This window comes from Labeo rohita, chromosome 1 (genome assembly GCF_022985175.1).
Source record: "Labeo rohita strain BAU-BD-2019 chromosome 1, IGBB_LRoh.1.0, whole genome shotgun sequence".
NCBI classification, from domain to species: Eukaryota; Metazoa; Chordata; class Actinopteri; order Cypriniformes; family Cyprinidae; genus Labeo; species Labeo rohita.
The window spans coordinates 18,561,582-18,585,651 of record NC_066869.1 but is presented as its reverse complement, the minus strand read 5'-3'; the positions used below and the strand labels follow the sequence as shown (position 1 = coordinate 18,585,651).

Sequence of the window (24,070 nt, the reverse complement as noted above, 5' to 3'; positions counted from 1 at the left end):
TTTCAGGTTCTCTTCATGTCTTTGTCCCCCTCTTTTGCGTTTTTGCTCCATTCACTGAAGTTTGTGTCCAGTTGAGTTACATGTTGGCGTGCTGATCTGGTTTCAGGGGACTAAACCCATTTTCAGAGAAACAAAGATGGCACATGGTCAAACACTTGGAATCACATCTTGGCATCGCGTATCTCCACATTGTAAAACACAAACAGATTTTTCTGTTAAAATGCCATATTTCCCAGACGTGCTTTAGGTAGTTTCCAATCTTCAACGTGAAAATGGAAGACAAGGTACAGCGATACCATATGTGCCTTCCAGCCAAGGACTGTGCTTCACCAAAGTGTGTCTGTCTCTGTGGCTTATGGTGTGAAACATTCACACACATGCCACCACCGCAGAACAAAGTCTCTTTTTATTTCCCGACCTTAAATTCACACTGGGAATTTGACGCAGCATTTATTTCTCTTCTGGAAAGGTCCGTGTTGTGTTTTTTTGCCTGTGTTAATGTTGCCCCTGCTGCAGGCATATGCTTTTATTGGTCTTTTAAGTCTCCAACTTGTGTTTTTCTCCTAACCTACTGTTTTTTGATGTTCGGTTATTCTTAATGGTTTGCTAAAGTCCCAGACGCAATTCTCCAAACTCGCGAGCAGGTGTATAAACATAATTATACCAGTCATCTCGACGGGGCTCTTCTGGTGGGAATTAAATAATTGAATAACATGACAAACCACATCTTTCTTAACTGTGTGCAAGGACAGATGCTAAACTATAATTGTGGACAGTTGAGTCGATCCCTGTTCAATTCAGCTGGTTTCTCTTTGTCACTAGGGTATAATGAATGACGTACAAATGCATGAAAGCATCACACCACTTAAAATGGGTTACACTTAACGGCTCACACCTTCATAATTCAACTCCTGACTGTGTCATCTGACATCAAAAATAATGATACTGCTCATGTGAACATTATGAACATTATTCTCTCAGAATGTCATGATATTACTCTAAAAGTATGAACCACCTCAGTCTTCTTAAATTAGAGGCTTATGATAAGACAAGATACTATGAGCTCATTTTCTGCTGTGGTACCGTAACCAAAGTGATACTGTGCTTCATTTTCTTTATCTTTTTCTTCTTCTTTTTTTTTTAAAATGAATCAACTAAGCGAAGCCTTGAATCATCTTTTGCCTGAACATTAAACAAAAGCATCTCAAGAAGAACACACACAATACAGCAACGATAGTTCTTTAGTTTTTTTTCCCCCTAGTCTTGTTTCTTGTATAATATTTAGTTTCATAACTATTGAGGTAATGTATTTATTGGATAATCTGTGAATTAAACACTTATATTAAAGGCACCATGAAATTGTTTGAGTAGTATGAATTTCTGAATTATGAGAGGATTTATTCATTTATTTATTTATATTAATAATAATAATGATGATGATGATTATGATGATGATTCATTCATTCATTCATGGAGTGCCATGAAGATGTTTACACCCTAAAAAATAATAACAATAAAATGTATTTATTTATTTATTTCTTGGGATGGAGTGCCATGAAGATGTTTACATCCTAAAAAAATAATTATTTATTTATTTATTTATTTGTTTGTTTGTTTGTTTGTTTATTTGTTTGTTTGTTTGTTTGTTTTTCTTTCTTGGGTTGCAGTGCCATGAATATATTATTTATTTGTTAGTTACTTAGTTTGTTTATAATAATAATGATGATGATGATAATAATAATAATAATAATAATAATAATAATAATGATAATACATTAATTAATTCATTCATTCTTGGGATGGAGTACCATGAAGATGTTTACATCCTAAAAAAATATTTATTTATTTATTTAACTTTCTTTCTTTCTTTCTTTCTTTCTTTCTTTCTTTCTTTCTTTCTTTCTTTCTTTCTTTCTTTCTTTCTTTCTTTCTTTCTTTCTTTCTTTCTTTCTTTCTTTCTTTCTTTCTTTCTTTCTTTCTTTCTTTCTTTCTTTCTTTCTTTCTTTCTTTCTTTCTTTCTTTCTTGGGTTGGAGTGCCATGAATATATTATTTATTTGTTTGTTACTTAGTTTGTTTATAATAATAATAATAATAATAATAATAATAATAATAATAATAATAATTCATTCATTCATTCTTGGGATGGAGTACCATGAAGATGTTTACATCCTAAAAAAATATTTATTTTTTTATTTATTTATTTGTTTGTTTTTTCTTACTTGAGGTGAAGTGCCATTATGATGTTTAGATCCAAATAATATTAATTAATTAATTATTTTTACTTGGGTTGGAGTGCCACGAAGATATTCACATCCTAAAAATACATTTATTTATGTATTTGTTCGTTTGTTTTCCTACTTAGGGTAGAGTGCCATGATGTTGTTTACTTTATTTATTTATTTATTATGTTTTCCTACTTAGGGTAGAGTTCCATGATGTATTTATTCATTCATTCATTCATTTATTCATTATTGGGGTGGAGTGCCATGATGATGTTTACATCCTAAAAAATAATTAATTCAATAATAAATATTTTTATTTACTTACCTAATTAATTTATTTATAATTCATAATATTAAATAATGAACCTGACATCATCAGTGCACAAAACTAGCACTATAATATGGATAGTTTTAGCTTTGAATATAGATCAGATGAGCTGTGTTCATGCATAGTAAAACTGCACAGTAAAAAAATATCTACCATTTGATACATTTCGACCATTGTAGAGTATATACACTTTCAGGCCTGGCTGGAGTTTACTGCATACATTTCCTTTGTTTACCTCTCACTTTCCCATTCCCTAATATCTAGAAGAAGTGACGGTCTCTTTTCTGTGAATAATCCTTGTGCCTTTATTTTGCTGCCACTCCAGAATAAAACAGTATATAGGCAAGATTGCATTGTAATTTCACTGAAATCCATTATTGCCCTATTGGCGTGCAGGGGACCCGCTCCTGGGAAGAGGCAAAAAGGAATTGAGCGATGGAAAATGGGAATCCTCCATGGTGCCTCAAATTAGATTGCCTCTGTTTGGAAGCAGTGTGTGGGATGTGCCTCCGTCTGTGTTTCTGAGACTGTCACTTTGGTATGGAAGCAGTGATGGTGTTGAAAACACTATCGTCTAAGCACTATTGCTGTGAACAGCAAGCTAACGTGATGGAGAAGTATTAGAACGTCGACGAGGATTGTGTTGGCTAACAGCTCATTTCTCCTACTAAATTATTCAGACTTGAAAAGCCAGGCCTATTCACTTGCTTTTGCTTTGGTAATATTTTACATGCAAGTCATCGGGAGAGCATAAATTATTTACTTTGTGTTGGCCCCCAAAGATATTTGAATGTTTTTCTTGTCGGGCTGTCATGTGCGATATTTTTCAACTTCAACTTGTTCACAAGTAGTTGAAACAAAAGCATCCGTAATGGTACATGGCATGTTAGAGGCTAAATTCACTGAGTCATATGTTTTCTGGAAAAGAATGAGGGAAGAAGCTTTAAAGAGGAAGCAAAAGCACCATAAAACCATCATAGAAGTATATTTGTTGAATATTTAACGCCATACGGTAGTTTTGTGTGATGTACAGGCTGTAATTGAAGTCGCTCATTGAAATGAATCATAAACTTGAGAATTGGATGAGTCTACTTTGTGAGTAAATCTATCGGAATGGTTTTGAACTGATTCAGTAAAAAGTTCCAACTCAAAATAATGATTCATAAATCAGATATTGCTACTTTTCAAGTACTTCTTTCACAAAACCAGCTTTTTGGTCATGAATTTTGGTGTGTTCCTTACACCCCATACACAAATCTAATATATGTACATACACTGACCAAAATTATAAACGCAACACTTTTGTTATTGCCCCCATATTTCATGAGCTGAACTCAAAGAACTCTAAGACTTTTTCTCTATATACAAAAGGTCTGTTTCTCTCAAATATTGTTCACAAATCTGTCTAAATCTGTGTTAGTGAGCACTTCTCCTTTGCCGAGATAGTCCATCCACCTCACAGGTGTGGCATATCAGGATGCTGATTAGACAGCATGATTATTGCACAGATGTGCCTTAGGCTGGCCACATTAAAAGGCCAGGGGGGGTCTGAAAACCAGTCAGTATCTGGTGTGACCACCATTTGCCTTATGCAATGCAACGCAATTTCTTCACATAGAGTTGATCTGGTTGTGATTGTGGCCTGTGGAATGTTGGTCCACTCCTCTTAATTGGCTGTGCAAAGTTGCTGGAGATTGCCAGGAACTGGAACACACCGTCGTATACGCTGATCCAGAGCATCCCAAACATGCTCAATGGGTGACGTGTCCGGTGAGTATGCTGGCCATGCAAGATGTTTTCAGCTTCCAGGAATTGTGTACAGATCCTTGCAACATGGGGCCGTGCATTATCATGGTGCAACATAAGGTGATGGTCATGGATGAATGGCACAACAATGGGCCTCAGGATCTCATCACAGTATCTCTGTACATTCAAAATGCCATCAATAAAATGCAGCTGTGTTCGTTGTCCATAACATACACCTGCTCATACCATAACCCCACCGCCACCATGGGGCACTCAATCCACAAGGTTGACATCAGCAAACCGCTCACCCACACTACTCCATACACGCTGTTTGCCATCTGTTTGCCTAAGGCACACCTGTGCAATATTCATGCTGTCTAATCAGCATCTTGATATGCCACACCTGTAAGGTGGATGGATTATCTCGGCAAAGGAGAAGTGGTCACTAACACAGATTTGTGAACAATATTTGAGAGAAATAGGCCTTTTGTGTACATCAAAAAAAGTTTAGCTCATGAAAAATGGGGGCAAAAACAAAAGTGCTGCGTTTATAATTTTGGTCAGTGTACATTAAATTTCCAGGTAGAAAATATAATGTCACATGCAGTATATATATGTCATATATATAAGAATATATATGAAACCTATTAGAAATTGGAACAATTTCATATATACCGACATACTATTACAAATAGGCGAATCATTTGATTTAGACTGTTAGACTTGAGAGAGGAGAGGACGCTGGCGTTTGTTGTTCGCCGCTTCTCCATAACGTTTTAACGTTTTAATGATTTTACTTGATATTTATTTAATTTCTGTTTCGTTTGAATAGTAGTTTAAACACTGGGAGTCTTTTTTTTTTTTTTGTTACTAATATTGGAGGCTATCCACAAAGTTATTATTAACATTTGACTGACCATTCGCGAAGTGTGCTGTTCTGTCGAGTGGGTAAATATCTGGATCTGGATATACAGCGATTTCTCTTGGACAGCCTTTCAGCTGTCCTGGCGTGGGTATATTGCTGTACTTCATAGCCAGCTATGGACAATTATATTGCTGTATGGACAGTTCTCACAGTCTCTGCTTGGTTAACGGCAAACTTCAGCCAAACTCATTTGGCGTACGGTATGATGATTCAATATTCCATCTCACAGTTGATGAACTTTAATAACCAGTCCCTGGTTCCATCGTGCATTGAAGCCATAAAAGGACTTGGACTCCTGCGTCGATCGCGGTATATTCACAGAAGTTGCAATCGAAAGTTTGTCTATCATCAGACGGACTGCTCTGCCTCTGCCATTCCATCTATATGGACGGATGTCGCATGTTTGTCACGTCATCAGAGTAACGCCGCTCAAGGCGCTAGTAATGCTGGAAATATCGCGAGACTTCACAATGAAAACTGGACCTGTACGGGAATTAGTGCAAGATCGCTTTACACTGAACAGGATACAAACCATGGAGTGGATTTCAGTGTACTACGGCCCCTGAAGAGATTTGTTAATCCATCAATGTTTAAAATTGAACTATTTAATGCACAATCTCTTGCAAATAAGTCAGTCTTTATACAAGAACATATTATGGAAAAGGACTTGGACTTTATGTGCTTAACAGAAACATGGCATCAGCCTGAGGTTTACTCAGCATTAAATGAAGTCTGTCCCCCTGGCTATAGTTATTTGGAGAAAGCCCGTACTACTGGTCGTGGTGGTGGCTTAGCTGTAATATATCGACAGCAAATAGAGTTATGTCCACTCCCTTTACCAACACTGTCTTCATTTGAGTGTCTTGCATTTAAATGTAAACCTCCTTTTTCACTGACAATACTTCTTATCTACCGGCCTCCTAAATTAAACTCAGAATTTTTCTCAGAGATTAATGACTTTCTTACGACACTTTGCTCTACTAATGGTAATATTTTAATACTTGGAGATTTTAATATTCATGTAGATACTCCCTCATGCAAAATTGCAGCTGAGTTTTTGCGAGTATTGGATTGCCTTGATCTCCAGCAACATGTTGATGTTCCTACACATTCCAGGGGCCACACACTGGACTTGGTTATTTCAAGTGCTGTCAGCATTAGTAACCTTATGGTGTATGACCTTGGTGTGTCCGACCATAAGGCTATTTCAATTGAACTGCCTTTACCCAATTCCCTAATTAGAGAAAAGCGTCAAATCTGTTTTAGAAATTTGAAAAAGATAAATGTTGATTCCTTAGCAACTGATCTTGAACATCTATCCTCTGTTAACTTTCAGTCAGTTACAGAGTCAGTTGAATTTTATAATACATCTTTGAGCAGTATTTTAGATTACCATGCCCCACTTAGAACTAGAACGGTTACCTTTTCGCGTTCGGCCCCATGGTTTACCTGTGAGCTGCGAAAGGAAAAGGTAGCTGGACGTGTTCTTGAGCGTCGTTTTAGAAGCACAGGACTTACTGTTCACAGAGAGGCTTATAGAGAACATCAGAGGGCCTATGCAAAATCCCTGAGAGATGCAAGGTCACAATTCTACTCTGGTATTATTAATAATAACTCTGGAAATTCAAGACAGCTATTTTCTACTATTAATCATCTTCTTAAACCACAAGCTCACCCTCACATGGAGGCTTCTAAGGAAAACTGTAATAATTTTATTAACTTCTTTAGAATAAAAGTAGACACCATTCGTTCTAATATGGCCAGTTCCTCAGCTTTGCTGAATTTGAGTGAAGGTTTACATTTTGAGGCACCTCTACCTCTTTGCACTTTCTCTGATGTTTCACAGTCAGAGATTGAAGATATAATCAAAAAGATGAAACCATCAAGTTGTGCCTTGGACCCTCTCCCTACAACCATGGTGAAATCCAACCTCTGTGCTATAAGTCCTTTGATTGGCAAGATTGTAAATCACTCTCTTCAGTCTGGGCATGTTCCAACTGATTTGAAAACTGCTGTTATCAGACCACACCTTAAAAAAACATGTCTGGATCCAGAAGTCTTAGCAAACTACAGGCCCATCTCGAATCTTCCATTCCTTTCTAAAGTGTTGGAAAAGGTAGTTGCTGCACAACTTCAGATCCACTTAAAACAAAACAATTTGTTTGAGAAATTCCAGTCTGGTTTTCGTTCTGGCCATAGCACAGAAACGGCTCTGGTGAGGGTCACAAATGACCTGCGGATGGCGGCAGATGCTGGCTCTCCGTCTGTTCTTATCCTTTTGGATTTGACTGCAGCATTTGACGCTGTAGATCACAACATCCTCCTGCATCGCTTACGTCACACTGTCTCTTTGTCTGATTCTGTTTATAACTGGTTTTTATCCTATCTAACTGGGAGAAAGGAATATGTGGCCTTGGGAGAGGTTAAATCCTTAACACACAATGTCACCTGTGGTGTTCCTCAAGGTTCAGTGCTTGGTCCCATTCTCTTCATATTATATATGCTCCCTCTTGGCCACATCATCAATCGACACGGAATATCATTTCATTGCTATGCTGATGACATTCAGCTTTACATCAAGACAAATTCAGACAATTCTGCTATCCTGTCTTCCTCTATCCTAACTGCATGTTTGGAGGAGGTAGAAAATTGGATGAGGCAGAATTTTCTTCAGTTGAACAGCTCTAAGACTGAAGCCATTCTAGTGGGCACTCCACAACAGGTTCAAACATCTGTTATTTCTAGTATTAATTTTTCTGGTCAAACTATTCCACTCTCAACATCAGCTATAAATTTAGGCATTAAAATGGACTCTCATCTAACATTTGAAGCTCATATAAATCAATTGTGCAAGACTTCCTATTTCCATCTTAAGCACATTGCAAGACTTCGTCCTATGCTCACTCTGGCAGATGCGGAAAAGCTTGTTCATGCTTTTGTCTCCTCCAGACTGGACTACTGTAATGCTCTATTCATCGGATTATCCAGCAAGAGCTTGCAGAGACTGCAGTATATCCAGAACAGTGCTGCTAGGATTTTAATGAGAGTTCGCAAATATGACCATATTACACCCATCCTTAAAACACTACACTGGCTTCCTGTATCATCCAGGATTGTTTATAAGGTCACTCTTCTTACCCACCAGTGTGTCCATGGAAATGCCCCTTCATACCTCAAGGAGCTTCTTACTCCACAAACTACTGAACGTGGACTTCGTTCTGCTTCAACTTACTTGTTAAAAATTCCCAGGACTAAGTTGCGTACTATGGGGGATCGGGCCTTTTGCTCAGCTGCTCCATGTTTGTGGAATGCACTTCCTGAACATTTACGGACTCCACAATCAGTGGATGTTTTCAAAAGAAGACTCAAAACTTATCTTTTTGGAAAAGCTTTTAAATGATTTTATTTCTATTTGCTTGTTATCTTGTAGCACTTTGGGATTCTGTATGAATATAAAGTGCGCTATAAATAAAATTTATTATTATTATTAAATATGAGTAGGCTTGTATAATACATTTTTGGACATCTGTCATTTACATGTATATGCAAAGTAAAACCCGCCAATACATGTTGATATAATAAGAAATATAAAGAAAGATATGTATTTAAAAATAGATATGTGTAAATATGTATAAATGTCTACACAAAATCCAAAAACATATATATATATAATCTGTATAAATGTCTACAAAAAACACAATATATATATTAATGGTAATACCACATACATGCATATACAAATTTTACTTATATGTTATAAACTTCTTCTACTATAAACTTATCTTCACTCTTGATAAAGGGCAATATGTGTCATATATAACATTTCCGTATGGAATGTAGCTTTTGTAAGACTTGGAAATGCAAAAGTTGTCAGTTATTTTGAAAGAATCAGGCCAGTATGTTCTTCGAAAATTCACCTTTTGTGTTCCTCGAATGATAGAAAGTCATTGGTGTGGTTTGGAGCGACATGTGAGTGAGTAAATCATGACAGAATTGATATTTTCAGGTGAACGAGCGTTTGCTTTAAGGGTTAAAATGGCAAATATACGTGCACATGTAGTGTTAAAGAACGTTATGTTCCCACAAAGAGGCTGAATAGGAGAGAGAAATTGGTGGGCGTGACATGGGCCAGAGGCATATTTTACTCAGCTGAAATAGGCAACGCTCTGGAGAAAAAGAGAGGTGGAAGCAAAAATAGAGATGGCAGGAATGGTGAGATAAAACAAGGGGTTGGAGGGGAGAGCGAGTTCAAGAGAAGGAAATCACAAAGCGATGTGAGGCCTGCAAAAAAACTCTCCATTAAGCTCTCATCACATAAGTAGCTCAGAAACCAGGTACAAGAAGTGGGTTTTGTAGAGCTGACAGAAGAACTGTGAGTCGCTTTCCAGACCACTAAATATTAGAAGTGTTTTTTTTTTTTTTTTCCCAGAGGATTATGTTTGGTTTTAAGATTTAGAGATGTTTTAAATCTCTCCCCTCTCTCTCTCTTGCAATTTTAAAATTTTAACTTATTTTATACAGTATCAAAATAAAGACATTTTATGTGTTTACAGGTGCATTATAGAACTTTTGGTCTCTCTATCGCCATCTGTGGTTGAAACATAAAATTTCAAGTTACTGGAGTGTTGTGTTTTCATCCTTAAACTTCATCCTTCATTACCATATATTACTGACATTTTGTGTACTTGTCCAATACCTATCAGCAGCTTATTCTAGACAGCATTCCTAGTACTAAAATGCTTTTATACCACTTACATCAGTTAGAAATGTTAGTAGAGATCATTCATTCATCTCTTATCTTTGTTAGGAACATGTCCCTGCTGTCCATACTTGCGTTTGTAATGCAAGACTGTAAATATCATTAGGCTTTCTAAACAAATCAGTGTATGCTCTGGATCAGCTGTCACTGTTATGCCCAGGGGTTGCGGGATGATGTTGGTTTTGCTATCTGTAGAACAAGGCAGAATTGCTCAGCATATGCTCAGCAGATTGTGTTTGTCTTAGTGAGCTTTTCTGCTCATCGCTGAGGATCAGGGAAATATAAATAGCCAGGAAAAAGAACAAAAAAGCTGTGAAACACTCTTATGAATTTAATTTGCTGAAATCTGTTCAATCGTTTGAGTTCGGCTGAGGTCTGCAAATTCCAATCTAGATTCATTTTTGCTGGGGAATGTATTCATTTTGGCCAGGTCATGAATTGAGCATTGATATCCACACACACACACACACAAACACACAAATGAAATGAAATGCATTCTGAATGCCATATTGAGAATTTTGCTTCTATTTGCAGATCAACCGATTATGGCAGCACTTATGAGAGGCTGAATGATAAAGTGGGAGTCAAGACCGTTTTGAGTTACCTCTATGTCTGCCCCACCAACAAAAGAAAGGTAAGATGCCTACAGCCTCTTATTCTATGCTTTCTTCCCTTTGAGAGACACCATGTTCCCCTACTTCAAATAAAGGCAGTTATTTTGAATTATTTCTTTATTTTTCTGCTTTCCAGCAGACTATATAAAGATACTAAAAGCACTAGTGACAGCTAAACAGTGTGCAAAGCTGATGCATACTACATGATTATATTATATTATGTTACATTATATACTGCGGTGCTGTTGAATGCTTTAATCTGATTGGCTGACGAACATGTCAAGGTGTGCAATTATTTTCAGGGAAATGCACGGCTGAAGTAGTTCCTGGAAGGTCTTGACCGCATTACATGTCCAGATAACTTTTGTCAAAAAAAACAAAACCCACAATGACACTGACCAAGCAAATAAATAAAGTAAATTATTTAAGTGTTTTTGCCACTAAATTAAGTATTGGATGAGATGCATAAGAAATTAATCCTACTCACAAGAGCATTTTAAAGACAAAAACCTTTAAATACAACATCTTAAGAATATTTGAGGTGTGGTAACCATATTATAAGCAGAATTATGGACTCTGGTCTGTTGAATTATTAGGAAATAATGCACTGTGCTTCATGATGATATCTCAGTCACCACCTCTGGTGTGCCTTATTTTCTATTAATTCAACAGTCCGTCATCAATTACTCCTTATATATTATATTATGTTATAGTATATTATATGATATTTAGACCTTAATGCAACTTATTTTTTTTTTTTTTTTTTTCTGTACAATCAGATTACAATTTAAAATAACTGTTATCTGTTGAATGTTTAGAATAGAAAGGTCATTATGAAACGGATAGTTCCGGTCCTTGATCCTGATTGGTTGAGCCGCATTCAAAGCTGTTGTAAAATACTCTACAAATATACACCTTTGTTTACTTTTGTGTGTTGCCTGGCAACCACTTTGTTGCAACCACAACTGTTTCTGAGGAACTACATTGTTTGGTGGAGGAATACTGTTTTTATTTATATCATTATACTTTATTTTTTTCTGTTTTATTTTGTGAAACCTTACTACGTATATGGAATAACCATTTTATAAAAGCAATAACCCCCGTAAAGCCATGGTTTACAGTGAATTCATAACGGCTTAGCTGTTATTAATTCACTGTAAACCACGGCTTCTTGGGGCTTATTGCTTTATTATAAAATGGATAGTTATTGTGTTTGATTCTGATTGGTTGAGCTGCGTTCTAAGCTGTTGTAAATTACTCTACTAACATGCACCTTTGTTTACATTTGTGTGTTGATCGGCAGGCACTTTGTTGCAACCACAACTGTTTCTGAGAAACTGTATTGTTTGGCAAAAGAATAATGTTTTTATTAATATCACTACACTTTATTTCCCTTTTTTATTTAGTGAAACCTTGCTATGTATATGGAATAACCGTTTTATAAAAGCAAAAAGCCCACTTTGTATCGTGCCTAACAACGCCCCTTAGCTGTTGTAAATTCACTGTAAACCATGGCTTCTTGGGGCTTTTTGCTTTAAAAGAACAGCTTTGATTTGTCTTCAAAAATCATCCAGATATGCTGATTTAAACATATCTTATCATCCATGTTGCTTAATATTTATGAATTAAGCTGTTTAATATTTATGTGGAAGCCATTATAGGTTTTTCAGGATTTCTTAAATGGAAAGTTCAAAAGAGCAGCATTGATTTGCTTTCAGAAATCATTCTAATATGCTGATTTGATACTCAGGAACCCCTTCTTGTTGTTATTATTTGTTGAAATTGGTACTGCTTAGTTAAGTATGGATTCTTTATTTGAAATCTTTTGTAGCATTATAAAAGCCTTTACTGGCATTTTCAATCTATATAATACGTCCTTGCTGATTAAAATGTACGGTCAGCCCATCTATATCCCAAAATAAACCACAGCATCATGCTAGTCCTTCAAAGATCTCTTAAACCTTTGCTTCCATCTGCCCCATAGACTGTTCATTGGTCCTATTAGTACAATTTCCCATCAGAACAGATGGATGGCCTCCTTTGAAAAGCCCTAGATGTTTGTTTACCTCTGCTTTTGTGAACTGTAAGTGCACAATGGCCACGCACAATACGCATCATCTGAAGGTATTGTTGTTGTTTAGCGGCTCCATGCACAAACTGGATTAATGCGCCGGCTTATTTCCCTGACTATGTGGGCAAACACAGTCCCATTCCAGAGAAAAGGATTGACTCTGGCAGATCCCATGGCTATTTTCAAATAGGGCTAAGTTTAGGCCTAACCTTTAGCACAACACTTTTCCATTTGAGAGATGGGCATGACATTTCCGCAGCTCTGCCTGAGCTCTTAAATGGGAACTTGCCAAGAATCCAAAGTGCTTCGCGCATCCGGCTCTTTTAGCACTCTCGATGGAGACGAGATTACATGCTGATGCGAAGATCGCCGACAAATGAGCCTGTTTATATTTCCACCACTCTATTTGTTATAAAACGCAGTTGATCGGCCATGACGTGATTAATTTGAGACTGTGTGTCCTTTTCCTGCTGTTTACACTGCTCGCCCGGCGCTGGCGCCAATCTCATTCGGCGGCGGGAGGCTACGTGTGGGCTGTTAACTGTGCGCTGCATGTAGATTAGCTAGCGGGACGCTAGCCGTCTGGGTGCCGGCAGATAACAGGGATCCCTCAACCCTATTGATTGTACTTCGCAACTCTCCTCTCTCCTTTATTCAGCTGAGAAACATTTGTTCACAGTTGTCATGTTCTGGTGGCTTGAAAACTTAATTATGTGCTAATGCTTAATCAGTATCTGTCTGACCTCAGATTTGTGGTTTCCCAGCTTTACAGCCCAGTCGTGACCCGTAGGCCACATTTACACCGTGGACGGCTCTAAATATAGGCCTAAATGGAGGCTGTTTTGTGATGTGAGTCATTCTGTTGCGCACAGACAGCATAATAAATGAATAACAGTGATGCAAACCAATCTATGTGTTATTTTAGCACATCCGTAGACTGTTTCATCTGTTAAGATGAAAATTAAAATGTGTGTAAAAGCTGTGAATGACTAATGAAACAGTCCGACGGTTGAAGCTCTACAGTACGTTATCTGACAGTGATCCATATGTGCATATAAACTATAGAATTTTCTGCCTTGCATACCATAAAAAACATCAAACTTTTGCAATTTTTGAACTTTCTAACTGGTTCATTACAGTCAATCTAATATCCATATATTACATCAGTAAAGGGTGAAGATCTCCACCCCTTAATTTAATCTTCAGGGTAAAATGGGAATTGCTAACGCAAGCATGTAACGCTTAGCTCTGTGAGATCTTCGTCAAACAGTACAGTATGTACAGTACACTCTTAAAAAAAACGGATTTGTGGGTCAATGAAGAACCTTTGACATCCAGCTGTTTGCAATTTACTGGATTAAGGATAAGGATTAAGTTAAACATATTTTTAATCTATTTCCCTTAAGTTTTCCAGGTCTAGAAGCCACACTTTTAAAGGTGCAATGTGTAATATTTAGATGGATCTATTGACAGAAATGCAATATCATATACTATGTTTTTAGAGGTGTATAAAGACCTTACATAATGAATCAATATGTTTTTATTACCTCAGAATGAGCTATTTCTATCTACATACACCACAGGTCCCCTTACATAGAAGTCACCACCATGTTTTTACAGTTGCCCTACAGAGTGTGTTTCGTCACTGTTGTTTTGCGAATAAAACACTGACACAATGATGAACAAGTACCAATAATATATGCAGTAACATCGGTTTATTGGATAATTAAGTAAATATAATTCCTTAATTTACCTTTGTAATGAAGCCTTTTTTCTCTCTGCTGTCTTAGATGATGACATCTTTACTTGCATCTGCCACCGTAGCTTCTCTAAAGGGAGCGGTGAGCGGTGGACTGAGCTGTTGGTTGCAATTTGCAACTTCACCGCTAAAAGTTACACACTGCACCTTTAAAGAAGAAGTCCACTTCTAAAACAAAGATTCACATAGAATGTACTCACCCCCTTGTCATTCAAAATGTTCATGTCTTTCTTTCTTCAGTCGTAAAGAAATTATGTTTTTTAGGAAATCATTTCTGTATTTTTCTCCATATAATGGACTGATATGCTGCCCTGAGTTTGAACTTCCAAAATGCAGTTTAAATGCGGCTTCAAACGATCCCAAATGCCAGTTGAGGAAGAAGCATCTTATCTAGCAAAACGATTGGTTATTTTTAATTTATAAAATACAATTTAAATACTTTTTAATCTCAAACGCTCGTCTTGCCTTGCTCTCCCTGAACTCTGTGTATTCTGACTCAAGACAGTTAGGGTATGTCGAAATTCTCCCTCAACTTCAGAAATAATTTAAAAATCATCCTACATCGCTGCAGAAGTACCGACCCAGTCACCCTTAACAAAAAAAGGTAAAACAGCAATATAGGACGGTTTTGAAGTTGAGGGAGAACATGAGATGGGAGTTTTTCAACATGCCCTAACTGTCATGAACCGGAACAAAAACAGTCCAGGCAGAGTAAGACAAGACGAGCGTTTGGCATTAAAAAGTATATCGATTGTATTATTTTATTAAAATAACTGATCGTTTCGCTAGATAAGACCCTTCTTCCTCAGCTGGGAACATTTACAACTGGATTTGGGATCATCTGAAGCCACATTTAAACTGCATTTTGGAAGTTCAAAATCGGGTCACCATATCAGTCCATTATATAGATAAAAATCCTGAAATGTTCTCCTCAAAAAACATAATTTCTTTACGACTGAAGAAAGAATAACCTGAAAATCTTGGATGACAAGGGGGTGAGTAAATTATTTGTAAATTGTTGTTCTGGAAGTGGAGTTCGTGTTTTCCAAAATGTAGGAATCCTGGTTCTTCAGTGAAACAAATAAACTTTAGTTGTTCAGGGGGTCAATTTGCATTGTTTTACCTTATTTCAATGCTGATTTTAAAGGGACAGTTTACCCAAAAATGGAAATTCTGTCATTAATTACTCACCCTCATGTGGTTCCAAACCTGTAAGACTTGGAACACGTCTTTGGAACACAAATTAAGATATTTCTGATGAAATCCGAGCACTTTCTGACCCTGTATAGACAGCAAGGAAATTGACACGTTCAAGACCCAGAAAGGTAGTAAGAACATTGTTAAAATAGTCCATGCAAAATCAAACCTTAATTTTATGAAACTACAATAATACTTTTGCAAAACCCCCACAAAATAACGACTCTATTAAATAAAACGTCTTTGACGTGCTTTGACAATAGTACCATGAATTTCTTGTGAACGTGCATCGAATACTGACAGGGAAAGAAGTATTCTCATAGCTGGACTATTTTAATAATGTCTTTACTACCTTTCTGTGCCTTGAATGTGTCAGTTGCGTTGCTGTCTATGCAGGGTTAGAAAGCACTTGGATTTTATTAAAAAATGCTTTAATTTGTATTTCAAAGATGAACGAAGGTCTTATGGGTTTGGAACAACATGAGGGTGAGTATTTAATGACAGAATTTTCATTTTGGGGTGAAAAATCCTTTTAAATCATTTTAAATCATCTTTTCCGTGTCAGTCTTCGACTCGTGTTTACAAGAGTACCACGACTCTCTTGTAAACGTGCATTGAATACTGACAGGGAAAAAAGTATTCTTGTAGCTGGACTATTTTAACAATGTCCTTACTACCTTTCTGGGTCTTGAACATGTCAGTTGCGTTGCTGCCTATGCAGGGTCAGAAAGCTCTCGGATTTCATCAAAATATCTTAATTTGTGTTCAGAAGATGTATGAAGGTCTTATGTGTTTGAAACCACATGAGGGTGAGTATATAACAGAATTTTCATTTTTGGGTGAACTAACCCTTTAAATCATTTTAAATCATCTTGATGGCCTCTGATCAATTTACTGAGGCCCCCTAGAGGACCAGTGCTTGAAAAAAGTTTTGGTTCCATTATTTTTGAGAGTGTTAAGTTCAATAAATGTGCAAGTTATTTAAACAAAACGTCTCAGGTTACGTATGTAACCCTGGTTCCCCGAGGGAACGAGACGCCGCGTCGGAAAACGCTATGGGAACGCCTCCAGCGTGACCGCGCTCTGAACACGTGTGAAACCAGACCAATGGAAGAGCGAGACGTCACAGGGGTGACGTCACAGACCAGGAAGCATAAAAGCACGTGCGCCAGAATGAACGGCAGCTTCAAAGAGAAGCAGCGCTCGCAGGGACGCAGGAAGCTGGCCTCGAGACGCGGCGTCTCGTTCCCTCGGGAACCAGGGTTACATACGTAACCTGAGACGTTCCCCTTCGGGAACTCGAGCCGCGTCGGAAAACGCTATGGGAACGAGATGCCCACGCCACCAGCTCCAAGTCCCTGCCTAGAAGAGCTAGGAAGGACCGAAGAACCAGGGGTCAAGAGGTCAAGACGGTAGAACCTGACAAACGTAAGGGGCGTGGACCAACCCGCAGCGTTACAGATATCCTGAAGGGGAATACCCGCAAGGAAAGATTTAGAGGCCGCCATGCTACGGGTGGAATGAGCCTTTACCCCCAAGGGAGGAGGAAGGCCCGAAGACTCATAAGCCAGGAGGATAGCCTCGACTATCCACCGACTTATGGTCTGCTTAGAGGCAGGGAGACCACGTCTCTGAGGACCAAAGCAAACGAACAACTGGTCCGACCTTCTCCAAGTAGCCACCCGGTGAACGTATGCATCCAGCGCTCGAACTGGACACATACAGTTCAGCTTCTGCTGGTCAGGCTCCCGAAAGGGAGGAGGACAGAAGGCCTGAAGTACGACTGGCCGTGGTGCAAAGGAAGGGACCTTAGGAACATACCCAGTGCGAGGGTGAAGAAAAGCTTTAGAGAGGCCTGGAGCGAAGTCCAGGAAGGAAGGGGCCACAGAAAGGGCCTGCAGGTCTCCAACTCTCTTGAGGGAGGAAAGAGCCAAAAGGAAAGAAGTCTTAAAGGACAGATGACAGTCAGAAATCTCTTCAATGGGCTCGAAAGGAGGAAGACAGAGAGCGTCAAGCACCACGGACAGGTCCCAGGAGGGAACACGAGGTCGTACAGGAGGCCTCAGCCTCAGTGCACCGCGGAGGAAACGTGTAACCAGGGGATTCTTGCCCACGGAGAGACCACCGAGAGGGGCGTGGTAGGCCGCAATGGCCGCCACGTAGACCTTCAGGGTGGAGTGGGATAACCCTGCGGACAGCCGGTCCTGCAGAAACTCCAGCACTGAGCCAACTGGGCAGTTAACTGGGTTCTGCTGGCGGCGTCCACACCAAGAAGTGAAAAGTTTCCACTTCAAGGCATACAGTTTCCTCGTGGAGGGAGCTCTAGATTGGAGTAGGGTCTCAACAACCTCGGTTGAGAGACCAGAAGCTAAGAGGTGCGCCCCCTCAGAGGCCACACCCAAAGCTTCCACAGCTCCGGCCGGGGGTGAAGGAGGGAACCCCTGCCTGTGAGAGGAGATCCCTCCTGACGGGAATCTCCCAAGGAGAGCCGTCGAGGAGGGAAATCAGGTCCGAGAACCATACTCGGCCCGGCCAGAACGGGGCTACTAGAAGAAGGGAAACCCCATCCCGGCGCACTCTCTCTAGAACTCCCGGGAGCAGAGCGATCGGGGAAAAGCGTACAGACGCAGCCTCGGCCACGTCCGTACCATGGCATCCAGCCCCAGTGGAGCTGGATGAACTAGAGAGTACCAGAGGGGACATTGTGCATTGTCCCTCGTGGCAAACAGGTCCACCTGGGCTGGACCAAACACTCTCCAGATCTGCTTCACCACCTCGGGGTGAAGCATCCATTCCCCGGGCCTCGGCCCCTGTCTCGACAGGACGTCTGCTCCCACATTGAGATACCCGGGCACAAAAACTGCTCTCAGTGAGAGGAGTTCCCTGGGACCACACAAGGATCTGGTGCGCCAGCTTGTACAAGGGGCGCGAACGCAGACCTCCTTGGTGGTTGATGTAAGAGACCACCGCCGTGTTGTCGGTGCGGACCAACACGTGGCGATCTCTCAGGTCCGGGAGAAAGTGTTTCAGCCCTTGAAACACGGCCAGCATCTCCAGGCAATTTATGTGCCAACTGAGATGGCGACCACTCCACAGACCGCGGGCAGGGTGGCCACTCATGACCGCTCCCCAACCAGTGAGGGATGCGTCCGTCGCTAGCGTTACACGGCGACAAGGAGCTCCCAGCACCGGGCCCTGAGACAAGAACCAGGGTTTCCTCCACATGTCTAAGGCACGAAGGCATCGCCGCGTGACCTTGATCATGCGAAGCGGGTTTCCCCTCGGGGAAAACCCCTGGTCTTGAGCCACCACTGTAGGGGTCTCATGTACAGCAGGCCAAAAGGTATCACGTTGGACGCAGCTGCCATGAGACCCAGCAGTCGTTGAAACTGCTTGACAGTGAGTGACCGGCCTTCCTTCACTCTCATGACTGCGGCGAGGATCGACTCGATCCGAGCAGGAGACAACTGTGCCTGCATCGTGGTCGAATCCCACACCACGCCCAGATAAGTGGTTCTCTGTACTGGAGAAAGCACACTTTTCTTGGCGTTTAGTCTTAACCCCAGCTCTTTCATGTGTGCGAGAACGACATCTCGATGCCGAACCGCTACCATCTCCGACTGGGCCAGGATAAGCCAGTCGTCGATGTAATTGAGTATGCGGATGCCCTGGAGTCGCAGGGGAGCCAGAGCTGCATCCACACACTTCGTGAAAGTGCGGGGGGAGAGTGCTAGACCGAAAGGAAGAACCCGATATTGGTAAGCTTCGCCCCTGAAAGCAAACCTCAGGAACTTCCTGTGTTGAGGAAGGATGGAGACGTGGAAATACGCGTCCTTTAGATCTATCGTGACAAACCAGTCCTCGGACCTGATTTGTGACACGACCTGTCTTACAGTCAGCATCCTGAACTTCAGCCGCATGACTGAGCGGTTCAGGAGGCGGAGATCTAAAATGGGACGCAGGCCCCCATCCTTCTTGGGAACAATGAAGTACCGGCTGTAGAACCCGGACTCTCTGAACTGAGGAGGGACCACCTCGATGGCCTCCTTCCTCAGGAGAGTAGCTACTTCTTGCTCCATTACCAGACCCTGCTCGGGACCCACCAAAGTGGGAAAGACCCCGTTGAACGGCGGAGGTGAAGCGCCGAACTGAATGCGATAACCTCGCTCTACAGTCTTCTTTTTTTTTTTTTCTTAGATTTCCTACTAGCTTTAGACATTTTGTGCAAAAAGAAAGTGGTGCAAACTAGCAACCAAAGGCACAAAAACAGAGACACACATAGAGCGCTGCTGAAAGACAGAAGCTGCCGTTCATTCTGGCGCACGTGCTTTTATGCTTCCTGGTCTGTGACGTCACCCCTGTGACGTCTCGCTCTTCCATTGGTCTGGTTTCACACGTGTTCAGAGCGCGGTCACGCTGGAGGCGTTCCCATAGCGTTTTCCGACGCGGCTCGAGTTCCCGAAGGGGAACTTTTGACAAGGGACTCAAAGTGAAAAATCATTTCCCTTCGATAACAAACGCTGTTACCCAGTGCACTATTACAGAAAATGATTACACCCTAAAATCTATGAATTGCATCTGACAAGCCCAAAGACACCAGCAGACACGAGGGGCCTCTTTCCATCTTCTTATAACGATAATGAACAGTAAAAATCGGGAGCCCAGGCCAACAAAATCCTGGCTGCGTTTCGGCTGGCTGTTTATTGGCGCTTAATGAAAAACAATTTATCTAAATCACCGCCCCCGGAGGATTCGTAGTTAAAGCTTGTGGAGAGAGGGGTGGGATTTTTGTCAGTGACAAATGCACCACTGTTTTTCCAATTCAAATCCAGTTGAGGGAAGAAAACAGTCGTTTACATTTAGGGCGGATGGAGGCGAGCGAAAGAGCGAGATGATAGAGGTGGGGAGGTTTCGAGCTTATGTTTCACCGTTTGCTTACTAAATATCACATCTAGATGTCAACCCTAAGTGTGCATGCTTAAATTAATGCGCTCCGAAATGCTTTAGAGCCTATTAGGTTCCATTTAAACATCCAAGGCACATGCGTCATATTTTTTCAAGCAGTAAAAATCCATAATGAAAATGTCTGCAACTGTTTTTAGCACTAAGGCAATTCTCGTATGACAGTGAACACGGTGCCTGGCATTCAGGTGCGAGCCGTTTAACGAGCAGGCAGACGAACTTACCCTTTAATTATCACTGAGATCAGATGCAACCACCCAGTCAGACACGGGCATAAAATGAAACGCTTTCCATAATGCAATGTATTCAGCATCAGAAGAGTTTTGCATTTGTGTTTAAAATTAAATGCTGTGCCCATCCACAGATTTTCCTCTGTGCATACTGTACATATAACCAGAACCAATTTAAGAGGAGCTTGGAAACTAAGCCAAGGTCAGTGCTGAAGTGGAGCTACTGTAGTTAGCTCAGTGTCATTATTATTCCATTCAGAATGGAAGCAGTGGTCAACCTTGACCTAGTAGGAGCGTTGTTTGGTGTGGTCTAAAGCTTAGGAGTAGTTCACCTAAAAAATTTAAATTACACTTTTATTGTTTGTGTGAGGTGTTTCTTTAAATTAAGTTTAGTTAGCAAAGGTGCAGGGTGCCAGATAGCAGCAAGTTCACTAAGAGTTTTTCAAATTAAAATGTTTAAAATATAATTGCTTTTACTCAGCTGGTAGCCGGATGCTAGTAGGCTTCATTTTAATATTCTCTAAACCTCTTTCCCAGTTCTTTTTCTTTTTCAACACCCTACTGCATCATAATTGATACACAAATTTCAAAGGCCTCTAAATGATCAGCATGATCCAATCAACTGAAAAAAAAACTGTTGTACAGAATTGCAGTTATGAGGAAAAAACTCACATACTCAGATTTAAACTCATATTTCTGAAAAATAAAGTCAGAATAGTGAGTTCTAACTTTATAACACAAATTGCGAGTTGTCAAACTTGTAAAATAACCTCAGAATTCTGAGAACATAGTCTTTTTTCCCCCATCAGAATTTGACTTTATAACTCAGTTTATATCTAACAATTCTTAGAAAGAAGTCAGAATTTGCATGAATAAAAGTCAGAATTGAGAGATATAAATGCAATAGCACGAAAAAGGTCAAAATTGTGAGAAAAAGGTCAGAATTGTAAGAAAAAAGTCACAATTGCGAGATATAAACTTGCAATTGCAAGAAAAAAAGTCTAAATTTTTATCTCACAATACGGACTTTATTTCTCGCAATTACAAGTTTATATTATGCAATTCTGAGGGGAAAAACTCAGAATTGCGAGATGAAAGTCAAAATTGTGAGAAAAAAGTCAGAATTGCAAGAAAAAAGCCAGAATTGCTAGATGAAAACTTGCACTTGCTAGAAAAGAGGTCAAAATTTTGAGAAAAAAGTCAGAATTACAAGAAAAAAAGTCAGAATTGTGAGATATAAATTTGTAATTGCAAGAAAAAAGGCAGAATTGCTGGATGCAAACTTGCACTTGCTAGAAAAAAAGTCAAAATTGTGAGAAAAAAAGTCAGAATTGCGAGATATAAACTTGCAATTGCAAGAAAAAAGTCAACATTTTTATCTCACAATTCAGGCTTTATTAGGCTGAGGGAAAAAAGTCAGAACTGCGAGAAAAAGCCAGAATTGCAGGATGTAAATTCGCAATTGTGAGAAAAAAGTCAAAATTGTGGAAAAATATAGGGAGATATCAGAATTTTTATCTTGCAATTTTTTTTAAACATGTTTTAAATGGGCTTTCATAAAAATGTCTGTCAAATATAATACATCATGGTTTTTGAGGAACATTTATTTGTACGTCTCTCAATCATCATTGAATTGCACTGCACTTAATGTTTGCCCCAAACATTAAAAAACTACAGAGCTTTGACCTTAAGATAAACTTTTGGGCTATATATGCTATACTGTTATAAACAACTCATTGATTTACGTTACAAGTTAGTGTTTTGTCTTATAAATAGTGTAGTCCACATTTGCTTATATGATACTGTATGAGCCATTAAATCCTCATGTATCACACAGTATATGTTATGTTTTGTCTAAAGAAAAAAATTCTGACTATTATTTCATAGGTCAAGTTTTACAGGGTTAACCTTTGTGTCTTTCTGTTTTTTCTTAGATAATGGTGCTGACTGACCCTGAGTTTGAAAGCAGTATTCTCATCAGCTCAGATGAAGGTGCCAGTTACCAGAAGTACCGCTTGAACTTCTTTGTCTTAAGTCTTCTTTTCCATCACACGCAAGAGGACTGGGCATTGGCCTACAGCCACGATCAAAAGGTAAGCTTTTCTTCATCTAAGCAGAAAAAACGAGGCAGCAGTGGTAAATATCACAAATGACCATATTCACTTAATAAACTTCCCTGTTCTTCAAAAAAATTAAAAGATTCCGGGTTCTCACAGCAAACGTTTTCACTATATATGTTAACCATTAGTGAAATAGCTATTTAGACAGTGTTTTATCAAACTCACATTCAGAATGGCTTTATTTTGGTATTCAATCCATTTATCCAATTAATTCGCTTTAGATAAAATCATGTCTGGTCATACCATTCTTCTCACTGAATAGCAACTGTGGAGTGAACAATAAGTCACTGAACACTGTTTTGTGGCTTATTTAAACTACAAAGAGTAGGATGGTTTATAGGCTGCATATTTTGAGGTATGGTATTTAGTTGGCAAGGGTGACTAAGAAATGCCATTTCTGCATTTGGTTTTTTTTTATTCTGGAATGGTTCTCAAATAAAAACGAGTGGATTCTGTGGAGTGCTGAAAATTTAATAATCATTTACCAAGGACAAACCCTCCCACGAGAGTGATAGTAAGAAAGAAAGATAAAGAGAGCAAAAAATACAGACTTTTGACTTTTAAAGGTCTCCTTTTATTTGGCAGTGATTCATATTCATAGTCAGCTTGTAAAGGAAACCCAATAAAAAGTGTGTGAACAGAATGGACATCCAGCAAAATTAGCTGAAGCTTGTAAATACATCCATACCGCAAGAGAATATATGACTGTCCATGCTTTGAATCTGCCTTTTGTTGTATGGATTAGAAGAATTGTATGGATTTATGTTGTTTTATAGTGTCTGCACATCTACATTTACTGAAAGGGCACATTAAATAAATCAAAAGTTGCAGTAAAGACATTTATAATATTACAACCACTGATAGATTAGTGGTTACTGCATATTTCCATGTCAAAATAAATGGTGTTCTTTTGATCTTTTTCCACAAAAATATTAAGTAGCGGCTGTTTGATAATAATAATGTTTCTTCGTCAGCAAATCAGCATATTAGAATGATTTTTTAAGTATCGTGTGACACTGAAAACCGGAGTAAAGGCTGATGAAAATTCAGTGTTGCATCATAGGAATAAATTACGTTTTAATATATTTAATAGATTAAAAAAGAAAACGGTTGTAATTTGTATTAATATTTCACAT

At 39.3% G+C, this 24,070-nt stretch overlaps 1 protein-coding gene across 1 annotated transcript in view; it reads left to right on the top strand.

The window, feature by feature from the left end:
• Positions 1–24,070, top strand: part of sorcs3a (sortilin related VPS10 domain containing receptor 3a) — a 323,929-nt gene that overhangs the window by 176,795 nt on the left and 123,064 nt on the right. The window contains 2 exon segments of the mRNA XM_051135232.1: positions 10,516–10,615; positions 22,749–22,907. Coding sequence (XP_050991189.1) covers positions 10,516–10,615; positions 22,749–22,907 — 259 coding nt within the window.